The 15,959-nt window shown below is 37.9% G+C and overlaps 1 protein-coding gene across 1 annotated transcript in view; it reads left to right on the top strand.

Moving 5' to 3' along the window:
- Window positions 1–14,627, top strand: part of plx (PTB_TBC1D1_like and TBC domain-containing protein plx) — a 39,410-nt gene extending 24,783 nt beyond the window's left edge. The window contains exons 17-22 of the mRNA XM_089852852.1: window positions 2,691–2,842; window positions 5,029–5,121; window positions 10,763–10,922; window positions 11,229–11,452; window positions 12,363–12,590; window positions 12,682–14,627. Coding sequence (XP_089708978.1) covers window positions 2,691–2,842; window positions 5,029–5,121; window positions 10,763–10,922; window positions 11,229–11,452; window positions 12,363–12,590; window positions 12,682–13,326 — 1,502 coding nt within the window. The 3' untranslated portion in view covers window positions 13,327–14,627. The remainder of the gene's footprint in view (window positions 1–2,690; window positions 2,843–5,028; window positions 5,122–10,762; window positions 10,923–11,228; window positions 11,453–12,362; window positions 12,591–12,681) is intronic.
- Window positions 14,628–15,959: the final 1,332 nt, after the last annotated feature.

Raw genomic sequence — 15,959 nt, 5'->3', positions numbered from 1 at the left:
AACGAGCTAAAAGGTTTATTGAGCCCTGGGAGAAGAAAAAAAAAACAAAATCGTGAAGTTTAAAAATAATTTTGTATCCGTGTTGGATGATTCTAAACGCGTGTGGCTCCAGGATTTAATTTTTATAACATGACAAAAATTCTTGGCTCGCCGCGTTCACCCCTCTACAACCCTGGGTCTATCTTGAACCAGCACCCATACTTGGACTAAACTAACTCCGAAGAATTCTTCAAATATTATACTTAGAAATTGTTCTTCCATACATATATAGGCAAAAGCAAATAGATAATACGGAAAGTGCATGAGAAAACGAAAAAAAAAAAAAATATTTACTTCTCCCACTAGAATATTAGGGGAAGCAATGGCCTATGTATGAATGCTAGTGCCAGAACGCAGTCAATCCGAATTATATAGATATAGTTTTCAATCAAGGGGCTATGGAAAATTCCTCCCTTCTCTCTCAGTATTAAATCCGGGGACTTGGTGAGGCGGGTTTGTCAAGTACTGGTTTAAACTGAACTGCTAGGTTTTCCCTCTGTACACCCCCGCCTGATAAACAGTCTGGCAACACTGGGTTAACGGCAAAAGCTACCTTTTGAAAAACTGTGTATTTACTGTGATAAATTCCAAGAAACCAAAATAATCTAAGGACTAAGGTCCCGAATGTCTCAAAAGTCGAGCTATTAGAGAGCTGATTGGTCGACCAAATAAGCTAGAGAGAAGCCGACAGTGTTTTAGCGTCGTATAATAGGAAATCCTTTTGTTTATTTCTCCAAGATCTTCTTTAATACGCTGGGAATATTTTTTTTTGGCTGTACTTGGTCGTCGCTAGGGGCGCTGTCTGTTTAGTTCCTGTAACCTTTATCTTTGAACTTTGACTTTGGCCCCGTGGCGGCGGGTTGGGTTGGATGGTGGGTAGGTGGGCGTTATAGCAGGCGTTGCCCCTTACTTCTAACCCCGGGAATACGTGGTGGTACTTTTATCCCGTGCCAAGCTTCGTATCAAAACGAGTTTTTACTCGGTTTTTAAAAACTTTAATATAAATAACTTTGAGAGGGGTTTAATGGTATGGGGGCTCGTGAAATATTTGCTTGAAATACAGGTGTAACGTGACGTAACTTCAAAAGGCAGGTAAAGGTGGCCTAGGGTAGCTAGCGCAACGAGGTTACTTTCTGGGGTCACGAGCTCGTATAAGCTTAAAGTATAACTCCTTAATGGACAGGCTATAGTAAGAATGATCGCCTATACGAACCCGCATTCTGGGAATGGACGATGTTAAAGAGAATAGATAGGTTAAGCACCTCCACCAGTGACCGCGCGTTGTTTGTTCTATAAATGGTTTCTACGTGTAGATGTGAGCGTCGTTTGGCCGAGCTAGACCCTGTGATAACATTAATATGTCGTGACACTCTTCATTTCCAAATCGAAATAGAATAGAGTCATGTCCTTCTGTGATTTCATTCCTTAGTCAAATCGGGGTAGTGATAGTAGGCGATGGTTTATGTTTCTCCATAAGACTACCATTTACTGTCGATAGAGGCAGAGTGAGTTGGCTACCCAACTCGGATAACGTTTTGGCGGTTCCTCTTCGCGCCAAGAAATCACTAAGATTGCAACCTCCTTCCTGCATTTTCATTGTGTGTTCTCTAATACCAGTGTATTAAAGAGCCACGATTCATCTAAGAATTAGATTTGGGATTTTCCTTTGGGTTGGGAATACTCGGGGTCGAAACCGTGATGGAGCGCCCCTATCAACTTGTGCCCCCCAACTCGCTCGTCTCTTCCTTTACGCTCTAGGCGGGCGGATCCCGACCTTTGACCTATTATCGTTTTCTGAGCCATCCCTGGATAGATCTTGGCTGAATCTTCCTCACCTCTCCCATACTTCTTCAGCCCATCTTATCCCTCCTTATTTTCCTTCTTCTTGGTTTTCCACGTGGTTGAGACTGGATTTGGAAGAGCTATTCGAAATCTTCAGCTCGACGGGGTACTATTTTATACGAGAAAAACAGGTTAACTCGTTTTATAATTTCTTATCAACTAATTACATTCACATTTTATAGGTGGCCAAAAATGTGGGAGAATCTTTTATTTGTTTGATTTTCTTAACGCGGAATAAATTTGGGATTAAATAACAGATCCATGTAGATAAGAAATTCCCGTTGAAATTTGAATCAATCGGGATTAACGTCAAATTGATAATATAATATAAAGATTCAATCAAAACAAAATAAACTTAATTAGAATGTCACAACTTGTAGAATCCTTTTTGCGAAAACAAGTTTATTTTAAAATTGATGAAGCAGATTCACCCAAAACTTCGTTAGGCCTAATGCTCGTAGAAAAGTGTTTAATTTATTTTTATTTTTTTGTGCTCTTTGCTTTTAAATTGAAATGTATTGTCTAACACTTCCCGGCTGGTTGGTTGGTCTGGTGTTCTCGCTTCTCAATATTTCGAATGAAAGATGGACAAGGTGTTTTAATTTTGAAGATATAATCCTGTATTTTTTGAAGGTACAATATTGTAGTCTTAGCGGGCGTATATTTTTATTTTTTCTAGATAAAGTTTCAACATTTTTCTTGCCTCATTAAAATCGCAAATATTATTTTTGCGATACAAAGTAAAAAAAACGCTAGAGTTTGATACATTTGATTTAGGAAAGTTTCCTTTTTTTCTTTTCTTTTGGCAGGTCGAACCTTTCCAAGCCATCCTTTTTTCGCCCAGCCGTTGGGGGCGGGCCAACTGTCCCTTTTCAACTTGTTGAAGGCGTACTCGCTTCTGGACCCCCTGGTCGGATACTGCCAAGGCTTAAGTTTCGTTGCCGGCGTCCTCCTTTTACATGTCAGTATATAAAAAATAATAATTACTATACTCGGCCACTCGCGGCCTTTATTTTTTTATTATTTTAATTCTTTAAAAAAACCTACACCCGCGCGGAATGAAATCTATATTATTCGACACTATATCGTTATTGGTAGTTTGAGGTTTTCATTTAATCCCACACTCTTTCGCCAGTCGTCGTTCGGGAGAAGTATTTTTGGGCGCAGTTCATTTTAGAGACTTATACGTAACGAAAGCGAGAAGAGATTTCACCGAGATAAACTAAAATGATTGTGCTTTTCCGAGAAGGGTCGAATAATTCATATCAAAACTCGTTGATGTTGATGGCACGCGCCACAACGGGCTTTGTAAAGCCGTGGTTTCTGCACGTGCCCTGTTTCTTGTTGAATAAGCACGTTTTTAGACTCGACACAAACTTCCGTGCAACACAAATTAACGCTATTCAACAGAAGTTGTCGAAGATTACTTCTTTAGGAAGATGACGATGTTGGGCAATTCAAGCCTTAGAAAACTATCTTGCAGGGGTTGGTAATTAAAGTTCAATAGATAATTTTCAAGTTCCGATTTAAACTGAATTGCAAGTCTTACTCTCTTGACACCCAAACTGCCAAACAGTGTTTTAAATAATCGAAGGGATGAGTTTTCCAGAATGTGAAATATCAAAAATTTCTTATTAATCGGTAAATTTCAAATAACTGGGAACACACTATCGACCTTACCTTCTATTCCAGCTGCTTCACTTTCTCTGATTTTGAGCTTTTAGTAATGAGTGAGGGAAGAACAAAATCCTCAACTTAAGTCGTCACTAGAAACCAAGGCGCAACTGCCGCTAGTACCTAGTTTACCAACTTGTTTAAGAAGATCTTGAGTGGAAGAGCGTTTAGGGATGTATTTTGCACGAGGGCTGTTCCCGTAAACGCCTCCTTCGAAATTAAATTTTTTTGAAAAATGTTACCCATGGTTTTAAAACGCTCCCTCCAGGATACACGAGCTCGGAAGGGCTATTCCGCTTAGCGGACGTTGAATAATTGGAGCCCTCGGCTATTCAATACGCGTGGGTGTATGAAAGAAAACCAAATCTTGGCGGAAAACCATCTTTTCCAACATCTTTTAAATATTAACTAATTATTCGTAAATTATGATTGACACCCTTCCATTATTAATGAAAGATAGGTGTTTAAAAAAACCCGAAATCCTTATCAAGGAAATGTAATTATGATGAATAGCCCCATTTTCATTTAGGAATGTTTTAGCAGGCGTGAAACGCGGCTTAACGTATGACCCAACACGCGTGTGAGCGTCTAGGTGTTTCTCGCTTAAAATCCTTTCGATTGTGGATTCAATCAATTTATTTGATTTTTATTTTTTATTCATATTCAAACATGAATAGAATTAAAATCTACGTTATTTATTGTTATTTATAAATGATGGTTTCTTAAAGGAATACACCGGGCTAGATCAAGAAGTGATATCTAGTTTATTATGGAGAAGGTATTAGATGCCTAAGTATTCGCGCCGTGCCATAGTCCCAGTCCCCCTTTCAAAATACAGGGGGGGACGTAAAAGGAGGCCTGGCTATTTCGCCTCTCCTCAGTCGGAAAATACGTAATTTTCGTCATTCGCGTCGCGCTGACGTGAGTTTTCAAGAAACAATGAGACGATGGTTGTAATTTAGAGGCGGGATTAACTCCGGACCATACGTTTGGACTGCATGGAGATAAAGCTGGAAATACGGCGAATTTATACCTTCTCCCTAATCAACTAGATATCACTTCTTGGCTAGATTTTTTTCGTTTTTAATCGAAAAATGGCATGAAATAATGAATATATCAATTGGAACCATGTTTCTATCTACAATATTAAAGAATGTACCTGCAATTAAGTTACCGTAATGGCGTGTAATGGACACTACGAGTTGGGCTTCTCCGAGAAGCGCTGGAAAGTACCCCTATTGGTCGAATCTGTTAGGTGGTACTAGGCGTATAATAGGGGTACTTTCCATTGCTATTTTTGTCTAATAATCAGAAATATCATTAGTCAACAAATACACCACTTTTGGAGAAGCGACCGTCTTATTATGGTTTACCTTCCCATATCTATTAAAAAAACCTCTTTCTTTCCAAAATAACATATGTATATTTAAAATGCTAAGTAATTAATTTAAACGCCTTGGTTATATTTTTAAGATGAGCGAAGAGGAAGCTTTCCATTTGATGCGACACGTTCTCTTCAGGCTGGGCATACGGAAACAGTACAAACCGGATATGGTCGCTTTACAAGTAAGTTAAATTAGTTCAAATTTTTTACCCTAAAATTAATTGTTAAAGCTTCATTCCGACACATCCTAATATATTTAATTACGTATAAGGTAGCGAAATTACGGTCCAATTTACATACCAAATTGTAATACCCTGTCATTACAGGGTAAATTTTCGTATCCCGGCCTTGATAACTTGATATTTTAGAAAAGCACGTAGGCAGTTCGTTAATCACTTAATCTAATATATAGATTATTACCTACCAAGGAGAAATTAATTTATGATGGGGGGTATCTTTTATTACCTCGCTAGGCGTGATTTTTCTCAAAATTCAGAATGGTTGCGCGTGATCATGGTAATTATTAAGTAGTATCAAGAAGTCATATCTAGTTTATTAGGGAGAAGTTATAAGTTCGCCGCATTTCCAACTTTATCTCCAGTCCAAACGTAGGTACGGGGTTAATCTCCGCCTCTAAATTACAACCAGAATCTCATTGGTTCTTGAAAACTCACGTCAGCGCGACGCGAATGACGAAAATTACAATCATATTTTCCGACTGAGGAGAGGCGAAATAGCCCGGCCTCCTTTTACGTCCCCCTTGTATTTTGAAAGGGGGACTGGGACTATGGCGCGCGAATACTTAGGCATCTTATACCATCTCCGTAATAAACTAGATATCACTTCTTGATAGTATAGACCTTTTCTACGTAAAAAAAGGGGTAGGCAACCCTCACTATCAAGGGGTTGATACATTGCCACCAGTCTCTTCATGGCACTCTCATGATACAAAATGACTACAGTGCAGGCGATAGGTTCATATACTAAAGAAAAATGAAAGATTATTGGATTAAGTGCATTCATGCAGTATGGTACATTTTTTGAAACACGAGACTCAATATCCAAAATCAATTAAGCAACCATGCATCGAACAGAATGTCTTTCGTACTTTTGATAACGATTTTACTTATGCTCTTTTAATCATAAATTTATTTCCAAGTTTCGTTGGTTTATAAGATACGGTGACGTTTATACCTTGTTGAACGAGTTGTCGAAATGGTGAAAAGTAGTTTATATTTAAGAGTGTAAAATAAAAGGGTTTATCTCACTCATTATTCATTTGTCAGGCAATTCGCCGATGAAGATTGAAAGTTGATAAGGCAAAGGAGTGAATTAAAAACTATTCTCCGGGGAAATACCCGTGATCCGTTCTCGAATTCATTTGTGGCGGTTGCGAATTTATACGTACAGAACTTAAACGATTACGCTGCTATAACCCTGGATGGTCTTTACTTATTAAGACAACAGCGCCACGCCCCCTCATTTCTTTCCAACGGCCATTTTCCGGCTTGTCTTAAGTTGTCTTTGACCTTTTCAACAATTGGGGTATTTTCCTTTTTGGTGTTATTTTTCTTCTCCCGTTGCAAAGTGGTTTGGGAGCGAGAACTCCGGTTTCAAGGTACTTAACCGGACAAGCTAGATACGTCTCAATTTAAGGTTAAACTTAAGCTACTCTTATGAACTGTGCCCAATTAACTATACCCCTGTTTATCCAAATTGGGGAATGATTAGGTAGAAAAACATTCTGTTAAATTGACTGAAAAGAGCGCATCTTTGAACCTTGCCCCCACATGATCCTATGACGTTTTTGAAAAAATATTTTAACCACCCGCAGTAGCCAAATTATTTCCAGTTCCTTCAATGGCGGCCATGTACTGCTAAAGCTAAAAGATAAATAATAGAATTTGAAGTCGTATTTATCTGTCACCATGCATACGTATTGCCATATTGTAAATTATGCAAAAACTGGCTTGCAATCACGTTTTCTTTGACAAGTAGCCGACATTTCTTTGGAACGACTCAATTTTTGTCACCTTGAAATTCATAAAACATCCATTCCGAAATAAGCCTATTAAAAGAAAATCTATTATTAATTGAAATGACTATATCACCCAGCCAGTACCGCTTAAAAAATATTTCAATAGCGCGATATAAAATTCAAAATTGATGAGGTAATGAAAAATGTATCTATAGTTCTTTACGGTCATTGTGATTCAAGCAGGGTGGAGCTATTTTGCCGAACCTATATGTATTCTTGATGTATTCCATCAAACTCAAATTATTAAAATACCCATCATTAATTATACCTTCAGTCATAACAAATTTAAGCACCTGTAAAAGAAAAAAAAAATAGAAAGAAATTATTTAGAAGCAGCACCGCGGTTAGTTAGAGAGCAGCTCTTTCTTTATCTTCCGTACGGTTTCCTTTGGCGTCCGACCTTGAAGCGACCCGCCAATAAAAAAGAAAACCACCTTTATCCTTCTTTAATCCGTCCTTGCCATACCCCTTCTGCTTTCTCAAACCTAGAAATCCTGAATTCTTGATTCTTGACTGTGGGAAGCTTTTTTTATTTTATTTTGAGTTTGATGAAATCACGGGGCCATCAAAATTTCCATCATTCCATTGTGATGAGGGTTCTCTTTAAAATCCGACGGATTCGCGAGCCGAACTTGTTGTAAGAAAATGATGTTTCCGTGTTGATTAACCCACTATTTTCCCCCCAAGCTATACTATATATTTCTTTTAGGTTTCAATTCTCTTTGAGTTGCCACTTTGGTTTTAAGTTTTTAAATTCGAAGAGTTCCCAATTGTGTTTGCCAGTGTTAATTATCCTTTTTTGACGTTAATTTTGATTTGTAACAAAATTGAGTAGAGTTGAAATAATCCTGGCTGTAGCTATAGTGATCTAGTTTCTAGTTCAACGCGCTTCAATCGTGAACTCTCGAAGCTTTTAAATGAATGCCTAAGGGAATTATCTCGGTGATAAGGCTTATTTAGTACGATTCTACGAGGATTGTGTACGTTTTTGTAACCATCTAAATGTATTTAGTGGTTTCTTATATAAATTTGCGAGCTATAAGCTATCCGGTGTTTGCTATAGAGTGTTTTAAGCGTCTACGTAGACACTGAACACAGAGTCCAACCATATATGAAATATCTGCATGATGGTCAGTTAATCATAAAGACAAAATGTTAAGATCTACAAACGGATCCAACATTGCGCAACTCAACCAAACCATGTCTAACGAAGATTCCCCTAGTTTTACCATTATTTCCATAAGTTTATCACTGGTCACTGAGAGCTTGTCATGAAGTGACGTAGATGAAATGTCATAGATGCTCGCCTGGTGAGCCACTGTCAAAGACTTAGTACAGGCTAAATAGGAAGATGGACTGCAAAAACGCTTGTATAGTCAATTCTCGCGTCGTTCTCGAACTAGTTCTCAGTAAGTCGCTAGAATTACGAAGTATAAATAGTCTCATACTTATGGAACATATCTTATAAACTTATGTTATTACTGATATTAACCACGCGTGCAGTTTGCTAAAATTCGGCAACGAGTTGTGACTGTGTATAAAGAACAAACAAAGAACATGATAATTCGAATACTTTGAGCCGATCGAACCTTTACGATGAACATACAGATAGGCTCACTGAATGTTTACTTTTCTACCCATCCATGGTAAGTGTTCAAAGACAACGCACCAGTTGTGATGGGTGGATCGTGTTTAAACGAAATTCTATGAATTTTCGACCAGGTTTATGGGGAAAGCCTTTAACCAATTTATTTTGAGAAATATATCACATTCGCATAATGAAACGCAACACGTCCTATTTCAAATTTTTGTCGAGTGTTTTAAACCAGTTTTATGAGTTTAAGAAGATTAATTCCGCGCAAGAACCCTTGTCTAAGGGCCCCTAAACTGAAAACAACTCGCATCCAATTAAGTGATAGGCAGAATATAAATTAAATAATTAAGGTTGCGGTTCAGTAAGCTTACGCCACGCCTAAGGTATAGTTTCCGTATATATTTTGTCAATTTACGGAAAAGGTTTTCTTACTCCATGAATCATAATCATTTGAAATGGTTTAACTTTTGCCTATATAGTCTAGAATTATATTTCATTCTCGAAGTAGCGTTCTGTTAGACGTGAAAAATTATATTGGTTTACCATGGTTACGAAAAAATCAAGGGAGAGGTTTGCGTTCTTAAGTTATACCTGGACTGGTTTTAGGCATATGAAGGTTTTCTTGAACTCTGCAACAGAATTATAAGTGGAATAACCGTTAGAAATCTAACCTCTCCATGAGTTAATCCTTGTACGAAGGAAGGACTAATGTAAACGCGGGATAGGTGACAGCTTTTCGTGCCATTTTTTGTTTTAGACAGATGATGGTGAGCCAAGTGTGCTTATTGGGGATTGAGAAGGTATGGTTATTCCAAGGCCTTATAGCACGAACTCGGGCAAAGAAAGACTGAGTTCCCTGGATGGGTGTTGTACCCTCCCGTGTCTGTTTACTTTAATGGGCTAATAAAACATCTTAGTTTTCGAAGGTCATCATCTTCTAGCTCTTCTTATAACAGAGTCCGAGATAATTAATTCCGTGTCGGTGGGTTTTTTAATTGTTGGCATTGAACGATCGTCTATTCCGGGGAATACCCTTGCTGCCGTCTCTCACCATCGTCTGCTCCCTCCTTTAACAAGAAGGATGCCTCGTAATTAGGTCTAGTTCCTCCACAGTGTTCCCTATATATTGAACCTACATATCCTTAAGTCCGGCGTTGTTATCTTAGTGATTATTCAGTTTCTTTGATGGTAACGATAGCAAGAAGTTAAAATTTAAGAAGGAACTTCTGAACTTCGAGTTTTATAAAGCGTGTTGATTTTGGTAACACGACGCGAGAATTGAACACACTCGATTTTTCAGTCCATCGTCCTATTTAGTCTGTACTAAGCCTTTGACAGCGCCTCACCAGGCGTCGCTTTACGAGAATCTATGACCTAAGTCACTTCATGACAAGCTCGCAGTAACCAGTGACAAACTTATGGAATATATCTTATGAACTTATAGTAACACTAACATATGGACGCAACACATTTTAAACTTTTTAATATGCGTCATAAGTTCAAATCCTACTTGTAACGCCTGGTGTGTTGTACTTCAAACTAAGTTTCTAACTAGAAACACATTTCTGCGTAGATCACCAACAGGAACGATTATATTACTTTCACCTATTGAATTATTTTACGGGGACGTTTACAAATAAGTTAATTTTTGATATGATGTTGTTTAACAGACAACCAACCGGTAGCGTGTAAATTAATTTTTAAGGATTCTGTTTCCGTATGTACAATGTTCCCTTTTATAACGGTTTTACCTGCCCTACCTAGACCCATAGGTATATTGAATTAAAATAAAGAGTAAAAACATATCTTTCTTGATCCGGATTCCTAAACCGGGGTTTTTCTTGTAAAAAAGAATTTTAACAGCTTTCGTGGAAAGTTAAATGACTTCGCATAGTAGAACTTGTGATAACTCTCAATTAAATTTGATCTTTTATATTATTTTATGTTTCCCTCTGGCACTAAAATTTTTAGATAATTACGTGCTTATTAATGCGCAAATGTGATACTCTAAATGCCAAACTACCATGAGAACGGTGGTTTTTCAAAATACATTAACCCGGAATTCAGAATTATATTTAGCTGATTAAGTCGTCAGTTTATAATATATTGAACCATTTTTTATTTAATTAACACATTTGAAAGAAATAATTAAAATTTTGTGTATTATATGTATATATATTTTTTAATTTAGATTCAAATGTATCAGTTATCACGTCTTATTCACGACATTCATCACGATGTCCATGAACACTTTGAAGAATACGACATCGCGCCAACGCTTTACGCCGCACCCTGGTTCCTGACACTTTTCGCGTCCCAGTTTCCATTAGGGTTCGTTGCTAGGCTTTTTGGTGAGTAATTAGGGCCAATAGCTTAATCTAGTAGTTGTTCCATAGCTCATGGAGGACGTATTAAGTAATACAAGCGGGTTGAAATTCAGGGGTATCTTGGACACACGTTGTGGCTCATTTCGTTACGCGGTTGAAACCACCTACAATTTCAGCCCATCCCATCTTTCCATCGAAAGTTTCTACTCCTTATTATTTTTCCTCCGTGTATAGCTAAACAAACCTGGCACGAATCTTACAAGATATATCTCGCTTGTGAACTTTAGCACATTTAAATTACAAATGTTTTCTTTCGTGGTATATTTGTAGATTTAATTTTCGTCCAAGGACTGGAAGCCGTTTTTAAAGTGGCCTTGGTTCTTGTCGGCCAAAATAAGGAGCGCCTACTCGCTTGCCACAGTTTCGAAGCAGCAATGGATTTCCTGAAGACCAGTCTGCCCAATATGGGAATCATTCAAATGGAGAGGCTCTTCAACCAAGTTTTCACTTTGGATATTTCGAGACAGCTACACTCGTATCGGGTGGAGTACCAGGTAATACCCGTCGAAAGAAAAATAGAGAAAATTGGAATTGAATCTTGTTTGATCGCTCGATGCTACTGGGTGGCGAGAAATTGCTTCTGGGTGTCATTGTCTTTAGCAGTTCTCAATCATGGCTAGAAATTACGTTCCAAAAGGGCGAAGCAAAGCCGAGCTTCTCTACAGTACCATATATACTTTTAAGCCTAAAATTCAATCTTACTTTAGTCAGTTTACGAGGCCAAGGCTTCGTAACATAAACGCTTGACAGTTTCCTCATGTTAAAAAGTCGTTCATGTTCATGATAATATCTATTTTGTTATCATATAAACATTCTTTATCAGACGTGTTTATCAGGAACCATTTTTCATCCTTGGTGTTTTTCTTTTGTTTATTCTTGAATGGTTAAACGGATTGGTCTTAGTCTTGTATATATTGGATTACAAATTGCTGCGGGAGAGTTAAGCCATATTAATTGCCTCATTTCGTCCATATGACATATCCTTAGCTAAAAGGAAATACCGCGTCTTGTTTACTCTTGGTGGATGTCACCTGTAAAGAACGGCTATATACTCTAGTTTTATTTGCTTTCCTATATATACGACAGGTAAATCTGAAATAAATAGCCAAACCCTTTACAATCGAATTATAAACAAATCTAGTCTAAGTACAACAAGATTAATATCTTCACTCGAAATGACCCTCTAAATTATTCTATTTAAATGGGCCAATTTTACGCTTGCCACAGCTATAGCACTTTCACGTTTGTAAAGTATATTGATATGACATTTTAATCCACAAAATATTTGTTCAGTTCATAAGACGACTTCCTTATTTTTGAAAATGAAGTGTACCTTGAAATGAAATGTGTCCTCATCTGTATGATGAGCTCTATTCACACTGAATTTATTTACGTTTTGAATAGGTTCTACAAGAAGAGATGCTTTCGGGTCGTTTCCTACAAAACGCACACCAAACTTTGTCTACGCAAACGTCATTGCACTCTGACGCTTCGTTACAAGGTGGAGTCGATAAGAAGAAGTTTGAGCGTCTTCAACAAAAATTACAAGCCCAAGAAGAAGCGACCAGGAAGCTGGAACAGGCGAAGAAAGATCTAGAACGAAAGAATTACGAAGTCCACGATCAGTTAGAGGTTAGTTGCGTCATATAAGCTGATTGTTTCTCCCTAACATTAGAGATAGTACCGACTAAAGCGCGGGTAATTATATTTTCTTTAATTTCAGTCTTCCCAAGGACGCAACATATCGCTTGAAAACCAGATCTCATCATATCAGAGCACGGTAAAGCGATTGGAAACCAGAATCCGTGATCTGGAGGAAGAACGCGAGGCCCTTCTTCACAGCGTCAATTTACTACGAAAAAGACTGGAATCTGGTGACGAGCCAGATAGGAGACGGAGTGGTGTACTTTTCACCACTGGTGCGCTACCCCAACCTCCAAAACCAGAGCCACAACCTCCTCCCCCACAAGCCCCAACTCCCACCGCACCCCCGAAGAATAAAGTTGTTGAAGACGACGATGATGATGACGATGGTGAAGATGAACAGGAGGAAGTCAGAGGAAGGACACCGTCTCTCGGCGCCCTCAAGGTAGTAACGGAAAGTGCCAATATCCGAGAAGAATTGAGTATCGCCGTCAGGAAACTCAGCGAACAGTTAAGTCAACAACAGGAAGCCAGGTTGGCCGAAGAAAGGAAACAAGCTGAAATAGAGTACGAAAAACGGATACGAAACTCTAGGTTGACGGAAGGCGAAGTGTTGGATTCTTCGAGCTGCATCGAATCTCAATCGGACAAGAGTTTTTCCACGGCTAACGGAATGACAAAAGGGTCAATCGACGTAATAGATCATCCGCTGAAACCGGCATGAATGGTACAGCTTGTTATAAGAGAAATATATTGTTTTAGCATATTTTTAGAGAATCGTATGTAGATAGCGGCTCAGATTACATTATAGACGTGTTTTAAGGAGCTAAGACAAGCGTGATTTAAAGAGTTAACCTATCAAGTAGTTGAGAAATTTTCGTGTAATGTTTTGTTATTGAAAGGGCATTGTAATGGTTAGATGATTTTGTACGAAACGTCGACGACCTTCGCTTTTAATTAGAACTCCGAACCTCTTATAAAGTAGGTTTGAATTTTAGGCCATTTTTGGTATTTTAGAGAAATACACTATCCTAAATTGAGATATAATGGTAAACTTCTTCTTGGTTACGCTGTAGCTAAAAACTACAGCGCGACTAATTTAGTGGGACTTTTACGTGTTTCCGGTTGAAATTGTTAGAGTTATTCACAGCGATGACGTACACGCTGGTAGTAACTCACGAAAAACTATTTCATTTTGTTTGGAATCGAGTAGGCAACTCGACGTTTGGGTCACGTGAACTATACGAAAGTTGAAAGATCGCTTTGGGTCTAGCTTTTGAACTTTCTAACCGAGTCTGTCATTTTACGTAAGATTTGGGGGAAAGTGAACAGCGGGGGAAAGAAAAAATCGGTTTTGGTCTAAAATTTTCCAAATGAGTCAGCGCTTGAGAACAAAGACGCTGAGGTTTTTGTCGCGGTATATTATTTTAAATCTACGATACAATCCCCGTTAAAAAGTTTCGCTTAGTAATTGGTGCATTATCGAAGACGAATACCTGAGAAGATGGAAAGAATTGAAAGTAAGAATTTAAATATATAATTAGGTTATTTAATTTAATTGATTAGGGGTAAATATTTCGGTGGCTAAGGCCCTAAGGTTTCTTCTTGCACTTTATAACTCGCGATTTCAGGCCAATGATCGGCGTTTCGTATGAAATATTTTGACCATTCGGTTCTGTTAATTAGATTTCCTTATTGACACGCGCGTTATAATACCAAAGTATATTTACTATTTTTCTCTATAAATTAATTAACATGTTTGGAGGGTCCGGCTTACGTTCCACGCGCGCCGTTTTGCGTCGAGAAAAAAAAATAGCGTTGTTTAGTCCTTGGTGATTTTAAAAGTTAATTTAATGTAGATATATGCGGCATGCAGTTTTCAAAAACAGTTGTATTATTGTATATTCGCAAGCGTAATACCGTTATTTTATTTATAATTGTTGTTTAATTAATTAATTAATGAACTTAGTCAAATTTTGTTCCTTCTCGGTTTTGCATAAAAAAAAATCAAAACCTTGATTTCGACATTTTGAGTCGTTTAATTTAGATTAAGGCTGATGATAGTCGACGTAATGCGCATATAGTGACGCCACTCGTTTGCTTGTATACAAAAATGGTACCAAAATGGCCGCCACTTCCCGTGACGTTTAGCCTACGTTTAACTACTCAGGGGCGGGGCCGCCTTCTTGGGTTATTTCCCTCGCGCCAAGAAGCGCCGCTAGAGGTAGCGCGAGTCAGCAACATTGGGGGCAACTTTGTAATAGAGAATACTATTCCCCCCGGAAGGGGGATGTCACTAAGGTAAGAGATAGAGGGTTATGACGTTTGCCATATATATATATAAGAAATTACTCTATTGGGTGATGATGAATATTTTAATTCCAATGTCTTGAAATTAGAATAATTATTTATCCTTGGCCAACTTTAAACCGCCATTTAATCTAACCAATGGTAATTCTACCCCTATAAGAATAATGAAAATCTTTATAGTCATCTTGATTGTAAGTAAATAAAAATACGATTTCCGCATAAATAAGGGAATGAAGGTATCAACATAAAATGATAGGAGTATTTCCAAATAGATACATTAAATTTGATTGTATTCTCTGATAAGGCCTACACCCGAAATCCAGTATATTAACGAGGCCGTTCGTGTTTGCTTAGTACATCGGCATGAATATTTTCAATTTATTACACGAGTATTCGTATTAATCTCTTTATTAAGAGGAATTTTATATTATCTACAGCAAGAAAAATTATAGAAGCGACACTGGGATATGATACAAACTTCTCCAACCACCAATTCTTGTGTTGCTTATAGAACGTTTTCTTGCCTCGGTTTTAGTCCAATTTGAAATTATTTAAGGCAATTTACAAACAGGGCCGGAAATAAGCACAGGACACTGGACAATGTACAGTAAAATTTTAAAATGTCCCACAATTTTTCTAAAAACTAAGGGGGTCACTGGACATTTTCAGCAAAACATTTTACGTAGTTTTGATGGTTATAGACTAAGAAGATGCTACAGTACTTTTGCACACTCCATTGGACAATGTCCTATAATTTTTCCAGTCAAAGGGGGCGTCACTGGACACATGTTCTATAAGAATTTTTCCTTATTTCCGGCCCTGTTTACAAATTGCTTCGTGGAATACAGAGAGCCAATGACTCCAAGACCGGTTTACTTATTTATTTACCCGTAAATAGTTTTGTTCAGGCACTGTTAACGAAACAGCGGTGTGTTGTGTTAAATCTAGCAGGACCGAAGTAAGGCTGGTTCTATTACCAATTTTGAGTCAAAAGTGTTCTATGACTTCTTTACCGTCCGGCCCGCCTTTACAAATTATGATGATGAC

The sequence above is a fragment of the Phalangium opilio genome, unplaced genomic scaffold (assembly GCF_054372755.1).
Source record: "Phalangium opilio isolate 3A_F unplaced genomic scaffold, DU_Popi_V2 ptg000113l_1, whole genome shotgun sequence".
Lineage (NCBI taxonomy): Eukaryota > Metazoa > Arthropoda > Arachnida > Opiliones > Phalangiidae > Phalangium > Phalangium opilio.
Note: the sequence above shows the minus strand (reverse complement) of the source record. Positions and strands in the feature narration are given on the sequence as shown.